At 39.7% G+C, this 13,185-nt stretch overlaps 1 protein-coding gene across 1 annotated transcript in view; it reads right to left on the bottom strand.

Moving 5' to 3' along the window:
• RB1 (retinoblastoma 1) overlaps window positions 1-13,185 on the bottom strand; it is a 121,945-nt gene that overhangs the window by 93,169 nt on the left and 15,591 nt on the right. Inside the window, exons 4-6 of the mRNA XM_006879496.1 lie at window positions 4,547-4,666; window positions 2,006-2,044; window positions 957-1,024 (exon numbers count right to left, since the gene is read on the bottom strand). Of these exons, the coding sequence (XP_006879558.1) occupies window positions 957-1,024; window positions 2,006-2,044; window positions 4,547-4,666 (227 nt within the window). The remainder of the gene's footprint in view (window positions 1-956; window positions 1,025-2,005; window positions 2,045-4,546; window positions 4,667-13,185) is intronic.

Raw genomic sequence — 13,185 nt, 5'->3', positions numbered from 1 at the left:
ACACCATGGAGGCTGAGGTGCCCATTATAAACTGGGTGTTGTCTGGCTGACAGACTCACCAAGTTGTAACGGACAACAGCACTCTATCACTAAATGGAATGGTATTAAAGTTGAGTATGAGCTGGGCCACAAAGCACAAATGAGTTACATGAAACCAAATGCCTTGGTATCCACTCCTTTGGCATTGCCTTCTGTCTCCCCATGAGCGACTGTGGCCTCATGGGGAGCTCCTTATGATCAGTTGACTAAGGAAAAGCAAACTTGTACCTGATATGTAGGATATATGCAGGTATCACTCATATGAACAGGGCAGCACCTAGCCTTATTCCTGGGTTCTACCTGAAGAATGTGGTAAATGGAAATCCTCTCAAGAGCAAAACGTCAAGCAGTGCATTTGGTTGTTTACTTTGCTCAGAAGGAAAATATCCAGACTTGTAACTGTATGCTGGTTCATGGGCTGCAGCCAAAGGAATGATTGGATGATCAAGGACCAGGAAGGAATATGACTGGAAAGGGGCAAGGACTCATGGGAAAGAACTATGTGAACAGGCCTCTATGAATGGGCAAAGAAGGGAAGGTATTTGTGTCTCAGGTGAAAGCACACCAAAATATATTTTAACTAAAATATTATTAAAACTAAATAATGATTACTTCTGGGTGAATTTGGGATAGTTTAAGATTATTTATCACAAGTATATATCATTGTGATAAAAGATAATAATTCTAATAATTAAGAAATTAAGAAAGATCAATAAATACTAGAAACAGAAATGAAAAAAGGCATTTCCAAAGTGGCTCCTAGTCCTGGAATTACAAGAACTTACCAACACCTATTAAGAGAACTGTATGGGAAATGCTTGTATATTAAATTTTTTAAAGTTTTAGGCTTTGTCCAAAAACCATCAAGCAATTACTACATCTTACACATAAGCAAGTAATAAACATAATGGATTTACCTTTGGCTAGTAAAAATGTTATCCAAGAAAATTTTAGCACCATCATTGGACTTAATTCCAAAGATATCCTAGTAAACAAGGACAAAATGAAAAGAGAAAATTTCAACACTGATAGAAAATGTTATAACTATTTCTTTTGGTTGTTTTCAGTTGGTTTTAATTACATACCTAAATTAATGCATAACAGAATATAAGCCTCCCTAAATGCACATTTTATGCTGAAACTAGATTTTTCTCAATTTAATGCATTACCTCAAGAAACTGTATTTAGCCTATAGGAGAAATATATGCAATTAAGGCAATATCAGATATCTCAATTCTAATGTGAAATTACACAAGAGAAACAATGTACAATAATATATTTGATGTCTAATTACCTTAATATTTTTCTTGCTCTATTTTCTAATTGAAATTAGCACTGTAGGCAGTGAAATGAAGGTATGAGAGATTCTAGTTTTGCTAACTTAACACATTGCCTTGATAAAAAAAAATTTTCTATCCACATTCACATAAAGGGATTAATGAATGAATGAATCTGAATGAATAAAGAACCTATCATTTCTACTGCTGCTTCCGGGAGGCCGAACAACCTCATCTACAGCTCACTGTGTCTGTTTATAAAGAAAAACACTGGCATTCTTTTGTAGGTATAGTGATAGAATATCACTCTACATTTTTACAAACTTTAAAGGCCTTCCTACAACACATTTATGAACTGATCCTTAGTTAATAAACTGCCTTTCTTAGAACCATAATATACATGATTTAGTCAACTGATCTGCGTTTTTCCCGGATTTGCATAGAATCAATTTCCACCTCTTTAGTTCCCTTTGTAGTCAAAGCATTCATTTCACACTAGCTCTTTTGTGGCAAAAATGAGCTATCTAAATAGAGGCTTTTTTACTTTAACTTATTAAATAGCATGTCATAATCAGTCCAACTAATTCTGCCATCAAGAAATTTGAGAATACAACACAAAACACTGTATTTTCTGCTTCTCATTTAAACATACCAAGAAAGGTGAAAATAGCATGTGCTGAGCTACTTACGAACTGAAGGAGTTTGTGAAATATATAAGTTCGCATGTCCTGGAAAGAAGAAAGAATTCTATTAATATCAGAGGGGGTTTTTAAAGTTGCTTTTTAAAGTTCTTTTCCCCCTTCATTGATGAAAAGAAATTTTGAAACAATTCCATTACCAAGAACTTATTAAAGAATAAAATACACAGAAATAAAGTTAGCCTCTTAGAGTCTTTTACAACGAAATTTATAAAACATAACTTTAAAAGACTGAGGAAGGCCTAAATATATGAAAAGGCAGTCCATTCTCAAGAATCAGAACATTTAACATAGTCAAGATATTAATGCTACCAAAAGTCATTTGCAGATAAAAACAATTTTTATTAAAATGCTAACTGCATTTTTCAGAAAAAAGGAAAACTAATCCTCAGTTTTATATGAAAATGTAAGAGATCTTGACGAGTCAAAGACATTTTAAAGAACAAAGTAGAAGGCATTACACTTTCTAACTTCAAAACATATCAGACACCTACAGTAATATAAACAGCGTGGCATGGTTTAATGATAGACATAAGCCAATGGAAAAGGAATGAAAACCCAGAAGTAAATCCAAGCAGCTATGGTCAATTGACTTTTCAACAAAGGAGCCAAATCTATTCAACACAGAAGAAAATTTATTTCTTCATGGAGAAAAACATGGTCCATGCTTCATGTCATGTACAAGACAATTTAAAAAGGATCAGGGATGCTACTGATAAATATAACCCCAGAAAGTTCATTGAAGAAAATACAGAAATCAAACTTGGGGTTTTTGTTTTTTTTCTATTATCATACACAACAAACCCATAAACAACAGAAAACAAAATAGGTACCTGGGATTTCACAAACATTAAATACTTAATTTGTCACCTTTATAAAAGAGTACCGAGACAAGAGCACGGACTGAGGCTCTAAATCACACAGATGTAGACTGCTGAAGTTGCGGAGAGCCACTGGTAGGTCAGGTTCACCAGGGAAGCACACGCTTTGGGTTAGCAGTGCAGCTCACTGGGGACTAAGTCACAAGAGTCCCCTTACTTGCATATAAAGCACAATTAGCATCCACTTCCCTAACCTCAGTGCAGAAGGCATTCTTTTCAGAAGCACCAGGTTTTGTGTTTTCCTTCTGCTTTTCTCATCCACTGTCAGATAAGGATGCCACAGGGTAGGGCAAGGTTGTGATCTGTTGTTCACTGAGGACACTATGAGTCTTACTTGACTCAGTACCAACTAAGAACAACAATTAGACTTCTGATGTTTTACTGGCATAGTAACTAAGAATAAGGGAAAACAGAGACATCCTTCTGAGAAAATACTTCTCCACCAGCTTTACTACTTATTTCCCTCAGAACATCTAAGGGATGTCACTCTTCCCTTCGCCCATCCACATTCTGTTACATACATAATCACTTGTTTAACTAAAACATTACCTTTCATATTCCCTGAGCATACCCACCCTAAAACAAACATAGTAAAATGGCCTATGCCATATTAGAAGCTACAATACTGCGGGGTAGATCCCAGTTGGTTTAAATGTGAGGTCTAAATGTCATGGCGTTTGGCTTCAGAAAATCTGCCACTGAAAACCCTATAGGGAGCTCTGGTGTCCAAGCAATAAGGAAATGCAGTGCCATCCCAAAGACGCATGCTTTGAATCCATCTGCGGCTCAGAGGGAAGAAGGGCAGTCTCCTCCTACATGATTTACTGCCTCTGAAAACCTACTGTAGAATCAGCTATGAGACGGTTCTGACTCCATGGTACACAAAACCCTATGAAGCACAGTTCTATTCTGCTACATGTATCAACTCAGTTGCTATGAGTGGCAGTCAACACTAGGGTTTAACAGAAGGGGTGGAAGGGTACAGTTTGGATGAAAAGTGTATTAAAACCTTAACCCCACAGGGAGCTATGGTGGCCTAGTGGAAAGAAGCTGCACTGCAATTCCAGAGGCACATGGTTAAAATTCACCAGATGCCCTGCTGGAGAAGGAGGGGCATCTCCTGTGCCAGTCGGATCCAATTTGATGGTACACAACAATTTAAAAAAACAAAAAACAAAAACACCCCAAAAATCTTAACCCCAGTTTACTTTAATTTTTTTATTGAACAGTATTGGTGACATCTTTTAAAACACCATTGGGAATGCAAAACAAAGTTCAGTAGTCCAGACCATACCCACCTTTCACTGTTCATACTTTTTCTAAACTCAGGAACAGTGTGAATAGGCTTAAACTCAGAGTCACTCTTTCAGGTAGAACTTCTGGCAAGGGATAGTTAAGGTGGGAACTAAGCTTAAGGTTTGCTAAAACAAATGATGGGCAGGAAAGGAGACAAACCATTCATTTTAGAAGCAGCATTCAGATGACATAAGACTGGATAAGTAAGAAAGCTACTAATGAAATACTAATGGCAAATGGGACATGAATTGAAGACCAACACTTGATAACTATGTAAGAGTCCCCACACAGAATCTAAACAGAACTGATAATATGAAAAAAACAGATTGTAGCCCTAATCAAACTTCTACTTTACCTTTCTAACTTGCTGAAGAGTGCATATAGTACATTATACTTCTTCCACAGCCTCGACATAGCAGTATCAACTTTGGTACTTGTTTCCGTTTCTTTCAGTATGGCAAAGAATTTGCAGACACTGCAAAAGAAAGAAGAGGTGAAATCAATAATGTCATTATTTTTTCCAAGTTCAGCAAACCTTACTTTGGTTTAATATATTTTGTAGATTTTTTTAATTGTGTTACATTTTTTAATTGTGATTTCAGTGAAAAGTTTCCAAAGCAAGCTAGTTTTTCATTCACACATATTTTGTTTTACAGCATTAAATACAATATACAATGCAAATACTTTCTCCACCCTTTCCCCAAATCAGAAACTTTTCAAAGTCAATTTCATTTCCAAAGCATAGATATTTTATTTTTTTTTAAAAATGTTAGCTCTACAACAAATCATTAGAATATTCCTTTAAGGGAATTACTTTTTGCAGTGTAACAAAAGAAAATAGTGAGAAGATGAAAACCACTAAATAATTGAATGGAAAACCAATTTGCTCTGAAAACTTCACTCAAATCACAATTTTTAAAAATATGTAATTTACTAAAATAATGAGATGGATGATACAACAGAAGCAATTGTGATAAATAATGACAACAATATGAAAAAAAATTATTCCAACAAATTTTTAAACCAAAAAGAAATAAATTTCTAGACATACAGTACCTACTAAAAGTAATCTAAAGACAGGTAAAATAATCTGAGTGTATTTGTCTCAAAAGAAGAAACTGAGTAAATTATTTAAAAAAAAATCTTGGCCCCAACCTGACAATATCACTGGAGAATTCTGTGAAGAAGTCTGGCCCAAACATTCAAAGAAAAGCTGACATCATTCTTACTTAAACTATCTCAGTACATATAAAAAGAAAAATATTTCTGAGTTCATTCAGTAAGCCAGCGTACTAAAGCCAAGTAAGACACTTCTAAAAATGAAAATTATAGACCAATATCCCTCATGAATATTATGTATATGTAAAAATCACAACAAAATGATAGCTAAGAAAGTTCTACGTTGTTGTTGTTGTTAAGTGCCGTCGAGTCGCAGGCGACTCAATGAAGGAGAGTGCTTGACGCTTGGGTACCTTTCATCCTCTCTCCAAATTATACATCATGATCGAGTGGGAGTCATACCAAGTACAAGGATAGTTCAACCACAAAAAAGGAAATAAAACAAAGAATCATATGATTATCAATACAGAAAATGCATTTGATAAAATCTAATGACTACTCATGACTTTTTAAAAAAATCCTAATTTTCAGCAAAACAGAAATAGAACAGAAATGTCATTTTCTTTGAAAAAAGCAGATAAATATGCCCTTTATCACCACTTTTATTCAATATGGTATTGGAAGACCTAACTAGAACAAGGCAAGAAATAAAGAGCATTCATTTTGGTAAGGAAGAACTCAAATAATCCCTTCCTGTGTAATTTTATACATTAAAAAAACCCAGAGACTGTACAAAAAAGAACCAACAGGAATATTTATCAAAGTAGAAGGAATCAAGATCAAAACAGAAGAATTAGTTAGGTTCTTCATCAATAACAAGAGATCTGAAAGAACCAACCCCTGAAATCCGAACCACTGTTGTCTCATTTCAACCTCTGTCAAATTTTCAAGGAGATTATCTTCACAGGACAGTGTCCATCTTTCTCCCATAGAGTAGCTACTGGATTCCAACTGTCAATCTTTCCTGTCAGTAGTAGCCCAAAATATTTCCAAATGATAAAATACTTAGTAAAAGACCTAACTAAAGACATAAGTCTTATGCAGTGTAAACTACAAAACACTATTGCAAGTAACCAGAAGAAATGCACACAAAGACAAAAGCATACTATGTATGGATAAGACTTAACACTGAGAAACTGTCAATACGACCTAAAAGTGGTCTTTTTAAAATAGATATAATCCTGATAGAAATTCCAACAACAATCTTTAACAAGATATAAAAACTAATCAATAACTTTATGCAGAAAAAGAGATCTCAAATGAATCAGTGATTGAAGAACCAAGTGGGAAGTCTCACATTTCTTGATCTCAGAACCTAATATGATAGCCATAGGAGTCAAACAGCCTAGTACTGGCACAAGAACAGCCACACATCAATGGAAGAACTAAGAACTAAAAAATAAAATCACCCACCTAGGGACAGTTGTCTTCAGAAAATGTCACTCACCTATAGTTGCTCTTCAACAAATGTCAAAGTTCACTAAATGGGGAAGAGATCGTTTCTCTAATAAACAGTACTGGTAACTAGATAAATAACCACTTGCAAAAAAGGATACAAGAGCCATACCTCACACTACAGAATATACCTAACTAAAAAAGGATCAAAGATTAAAGTGATTTAAACAAACCAACAACCAAAACAAAAAAGATCATAAAAGAAAACATAAGGGGGTAAACCTAATGGCTCCAACTTATGTCATAAATGGACTATCAAATAGAAGTCAACATGCACCAAGAGCAGAAGATGAATTAAGACAACTAAAACTTCCCAAAAGCAAAATACTTAGGCTTATCAAAAGATTTCTGCAGAATAGTTAAGATAGAACTCATAGATTAGGGTGGAGAAGAAATTGGCAATAATGTTTTTGACAAGGATCTAATCAAATTCATAGACCACTCCAACATTACAATAAAAAGACAAGCAATCCCATTTAAAAATTGACAAAGTAATGTTAAAAGACAAAATGTCTATGATGACTGTGTGAAAAATCAATGTGATCTGTAAAGCCTTCATTGACATTTAAAATCTTTTTTTGGGGGGGGGCTGAGCACACCTTAGTATGTATGTATGTATGTATTTATTTATTTGTATTTTCACTTTCTTTTTTTATTATTATTAAATTTTATTAGTTTTTATGAACATTTACAGAGATTTTGGGTTTTCATTCATTCATTGTTGCACTGTTTTCTCCACCCTCATCCCCAGTTCGTTCTTCTTTCCCCCCCCCCATGTCTGTTTTAATTGTCCAATTGCCACAGTGCTTGTCAAAGCCAGTTCTGATTAATCTCCTTTGTCAGTGTGTCCCTTGCCATTCCCTATCACTCCTCCCTGAGAGAGACTTCACCCTGATTCATAAGGAAAAGGGGATGGTGTATTCTCTTAGCTACTCCCTGCTGAAAAGGGATGCTGTGGGTTTCAGGGTGAATGTCTTCTCTCACTACTCTAAAGAGCCCCCTTGGCAGTAGGAAACACATAGACTATTATGGAGATTGGTTCTGGAATTTAGATGCACTGTTATCAATTGTGCTTAGCCGTACATGATCATATCCTTGAAGATGTATCATGGAAGTGTTGCAGCCTAGAAGATACAAATTTAACTAACAAGTTAAAAGTGCATGAGTCAAAAATAGAAAAACAATAATATTCTGAGTAGAGGTTTTAATAGTGACACAAATCAAGTTACAGAGGTAAGGTGGTTCCATTGCCATCCTTACTCTAACTTCTTTTTTTTAATTTAAATTTGTTATTAATTTCAGTGAAAATTTACAGAGGCTTTGGATTTCCATTCATTCATTGTTGTAGATTTGTCCCCTCCCAAGGCTCCCCCCCACCAGACATTACCCTCTTGGAGAAGTAAAAGAAAAGATTCTTTCATTATTTTACAAACCCTCCCCCAGGTCCACTCCACCATGTAGCCATAGCTCTAGACTCCTGTCATGACAGAAATACCTAATCACATATCTCTTTTAAACAGTTTTCTCCCTTCTCTGTTTCAGAGCAGCATACATTATTGAACCCATCTTACTCAGTCTCTCCCCAACCCCAAGGACAGTCCCATTCTACAACAGTGGCACCATGCAATATTTGTGACTGGGACATTTCACTCAGCATAATGTTCTCCAGAGTCAACCATTTTCAGTAATATTGCATGAGTTCCTTGTTTTTTAATGCAGCATAGTATTCCATTGTGCGAATATACCTCAGCTTCTCTAGCCATTCATTTGTTGATTTAAAATGGCCAAAGGGCATGAACGGAAACACCAAAAGGACACTTGAGTGGCAAAAAATAAATGAAACAATGATCATACCCATTGGTCATTTCCTCCAGGGTAATTTAGGAAATAGATTAGAATTTTCCCCTAGGGATTAGTGGCTAGAACTCTTTATGAAAGCAGACTGCCACATGTCTCTTCCCTGCGGTGGGCTTGTATGTTTGAACCACCAACTTTTCAAACAGGAAGCTCTGATGTCCTAGTGGATAAGGAGTCATGCTGTCAATCCAAAGGCAAGTGATTCAAATCCAGCTTCTACCCCAAAGGAGAAAGATGGGCAATCTCCTCCCAAGTGACTTATGGTCTTTGAGTCCACTGCAGAGTCAGCTATGAGTCAGTTCCAACTAGACCTAGAGGCACATAACAACAACCTCCAAGATAGCCACTCTTCCGCCAGGCCTCCGTTATTGTAGGTAGGTACCTTTGAGTTGGAAATGACTCATATGAGACCCTCCAGCAGGTTTTCAGAAACAGTAAATGACATGGGTAAAGGTACATTGCTCATGTACTTCTCATGCTAGCAGTAATGACAGTGATGCAAAAAACAGGAAAAAAAATGCCAGCAAGGTTGAGGGAGACACAAGCCTCATATAGTGCTGGTGGGAATATAAAATAGGCGAGCCAATATGTAAAGCATATAGTGCTTTTTGAAAAATCTACAGATAGAAATATCATATGATCCATTAGTCCCACTCTCTAGAGGTGCGTATAAATATTTGTTTTCATTGTAGAATTTTCTACCATAGCCGAAAAGATGCAAACAACTTAAGTGTCCATCAATGGAAGAATAAACAAACTGGAGTGTGTACACATAATGGAATATTGTGCAACATTAAACAATAACAATGAATTCACAAAACATCTTACAAAATGAAAGACATTATGCCAAATGAAATAATTACAAAATGATAAATAGTATATGAGACCACTATTACAAAAAGTCAATAAAAGTTTTTATATCCACAAACATTCTTTGGTGGTTACCAGAGAGAGGAGAACATGGATGGAAATTCACTGATGAGATAGAAAACTCACTGTCACTGAGTTCCAACTCATAGTGACCCTTCGTCTCCAAGGCTGTAAATGATAATGGAAAGACATTGCTCATCTTTATCCTGCAGTTGTTACTGTTATTTGGTGCTGTCAAGTCAAGAATGACTCAGAATGACCCTATAAACAACAGATTGAACCCTGTCCTATCCTGTACCATCCTCACACTCACAGACACACTCCAGCCCACTGCTGCATCCCTGTATCAATTCACTTGGTTGAGGGTCTTCCCCTCTTTCACCATGCCTCCACAACATGATGTCCTTCTCCAAGCAATAACCTTTCCTTGCAACATGCCCACAGTATGTAAGGTGAAGTTTCATCATCTTTGCCTCCTAGGATCACTCTGGTTGCACCTTCTCCAAGATATATCTGTTTGTTCTTTTGCCTGCCCACGGATTATTCAGTACTCATCTCTAATGCCACAGTTCAAAGGCATCTATTCTTCTGTCATCCTTACTCATAGTCCAGCTCTCAGATGCACAGCAAGTGACTGAAATGACCATGACCTGAATCAGGCACACTTTAGTCCCCAAACTATCCTGTGGAGACACTAGTAAATTCCAACCACCTTTGAGTTAGTAGCACAACTTCCTATGGATTAGATGACTAGAGCTGCCTGACTAGATATGAGATGCTTTGAAGAAAAGATAATGTACAATATAAGGGAAATCAGAACATGAACAAAGCAAAGAAAATGTGGAAAACTTTACTAGAATAAAAGGAAAACAAGTAATAATATTACACACAAAATCCTACACCAGCAGTATAAAACATAAGTTAGGAGTGACTCTACAGGTGATGACATACGCTGAATAACAATGAGAGGGTATGTGGGAGTACACTCACATGTTTATAACAGGTTGCAAGGGTTTATTCCTACATCTATATTTGTACATGCTACAAATATACTCATTTATATACAAATAGGAGTCAGAGTTCTGAAAACCTCTTAGCCATAACTAAACACCTTCTGGGACTGAGATCCTCAGCTTGAGGGCTGGGACCATAGTCTCAGTGGACATCTATGTCAACTTGCACCATATGGACTATGTGTAGAGACATTCTGCACCCTCTATCACTGAGGTACATATAGTCTTAAAAGTTTGCAAATGTTTAAGTTAAAGCTACTGGTGTCTTTCCAGCAAAGCAAAAAACAAAGAGTGAAGAAAACCAAAGACCCATGGAGACAGTCCAGAGGACTAACGTATCACATGAACTACAGACTCCACTAACCAGGGATCAGAAAAATTAGATGGTGCCTAGTTACTACTGCCAATGGTTCTGACTAGGGTTGCAACAGAAGGTACAGGATATAGTAGGAAAATGTAAAACTCAAATTCATGAAAAAAGAGCAGACTTTAATGAACTAATGAAGATTTGTGGAGCACTCACACACCCCAAGACTGTATGGCCACAAATAACCTTTTAATTTAGGGCTGAAACTACTACTCTTGGAGATCAATTTTCAGCTACATAAAAGGCCTCTAAAGTGAGCCACAGCGCCCAGGCGGAGCATGCTTCTCAGAACAGTTTACTCCTGTGTTATTGTTGGGGGCTCTGCCTCAGAACCATCATGTAAAAGAAAATGAAAGCCTGCCCAGGCTGGCACCATCCTCTTAATCTCTACTGATTTGTCAGTCCATGTCATTGAGAGTCTTCCTCTCCTTCTTTGACCCTCCAACTTTCCAATCGTGTCCTTTTCTCCAGGGACTGGAACCTGCAGATAACATGGCCAAAGTATGTGGATCAAGGTCTTTACCATCCTTGGCCCTACAGAACACACTGGCTCCATTTCCTCCAAGCCACAGTTGTTTTGTTCCTTTGGCAGTCTGAGGGTTATTCCATGCTTTTTGCCAACACCAAAACTGAAAGGCATCAATTCTTCTGTCTTCTTTAGTCACTAACTTTCACACACATATGAAACAACAGACAAATAACCATGGCTTAGGAAAGGTGCACCTTAAACCAACACCTTTTTCTTTTTATAAACTTTACAGATAGCTATCTTTGACAGAAGATTTGCCTGATGCAATAGTTTTGCTTTTTTTTTAAAAAAAAAAACTTTTTTCTTTTTTAACTTCTTCTTTCATGGGCACTGATTTTGAATTCAAGTACAACGCAATTCTCAATTTAAACCTCTTCTCCTTGTTGGTCTTGCGATTATGAGATTTGCTTGATGTTGATTGAAGTAACCCATCCGGAGAGCGATTGCGTCCCGGCTCGGGGACCAGCGTGAACACAGTGCAGATCCCGGGCCAGCCGGGAAGCGGCGCTGGAAGCTGACTTTGCGCCGGACGGGAAGCGGCACCAGGTGGACGGGAAGTGGCGCGAGGAAGGGAAGTGGCGTTGGATGAGACAAGGCGTTGAAACGGGAAGTGGCGCTGGAATGAGAAGCCACGTTGCAAGAGGAAGGTGCGTCGCGTTAGATAGGAAATGGCGTAGGCACGGGATGTCGCTGTGAACGGGAAGTGGCGTGGGACGGGAAGTGGCGTTGGAAGCTCAAAAAGTGCCCGCGGCCATTTGCCTGCTGTCCGTCGGCCTGGTGGCTGCTTGGTCCGAGGTACGTTGTTTGCAACGGGCGCCGGCGGAGGCCGGGACCATCTGACCCTCGGGCGCGCTGCCGGACAACGCTCCCCAGTCCCGCTCCTGGGAAAGCGGCGATCACCCCGCCAGCCTGGCTTGCCACGATCGTCCAGGTAAGGCGACCTGGCCAGCTGTGCCCCCTTTTTTGGTCCCAGACCGGCACCAAACCATCAAAACCCTCTTTTCTGGCTAGGAGGGACCCCGACGAGGGCGCTTGCCGCAGAGTTGGCCGTGCAGGACGGTCCTCGGTCACAACCCCACGTGGCTCAGGCTGGTCCCGAAGGTCCCTGGTACGTGAAGGATCCTCTAGGACCCCTGGACCGGCCGGACTGGCCTGGCTTTGCCCTCGTTAGCCGGGGAGGGTGTCCCTGTCGCCGCCCCTCACGGTCACCAGGACCGAGACACGTGTGGCCGGGGAGGGTCCCCTACATGGACCACCCGAGACGCTCGTGGCCGGAGAGGGTCCCCGTCATCACCAACACCGAGACACGCGCGGCCAGGCAGGGTGGGTCTGTCGCGGCCCCTCACGGTCACCAGGACACCCGAGACACGCGTGACTGGGGAGGGTCCCCGTCGTGGTCACCAGCACCGAGACGCGCGGCTGGGGTGTCCCTGTCGCGGCCCCCAGGACCACCCGAGACACGCGCGGCCGGGGAGGGTCCCCTACGCGGTCACCATGACCACCCAAGATGCGCGGCTGGGGAGGGTCCCCTACGCGGTCACCAGGACCAAGACGCGCGGCCGGGGAGGGTGTCCCCGTCCCTATCGCGGCCCCAGGACCATCTGAAACATGCGAGGATGGGGAGGGTCCCTGCTGCAGTCACCAGGACCACCTGAGACATGCCGGGGAGGGTGTCCCTGTCATGGTCACTAGGACTACCCGAGACACACGTGGCCCTGTCGTGGTCACCAGAACCACCCGAGACACACCGCCAGGGAGGGTGTCCCTGTCCCTCGCGGTCACCT

The sequence above is a fragment of the Elephantulus edwardii genome, unplaced genomic scaffold (genome assembly GCF_000299155.1).
Source record: "Elephantulus edwardii isolate Elephantulus edwardi_28Jun2011 unplaced genomic scaffold, EleEdw1.0 scaffold00004, whole genome shotgun sequence".
Taxonomy (NCBI): domain Eukaryota; kingdom Metazoa; phylum Chordata; class Mammalia; order Macroscelidea; family Macroscelididae; genus Elephantulus; species Elephantulus edwardii.
Note: the sequence above shows the minus strand (reverse complement) of the source record. Positions and strands in the feature narration are given on the sequence as shown.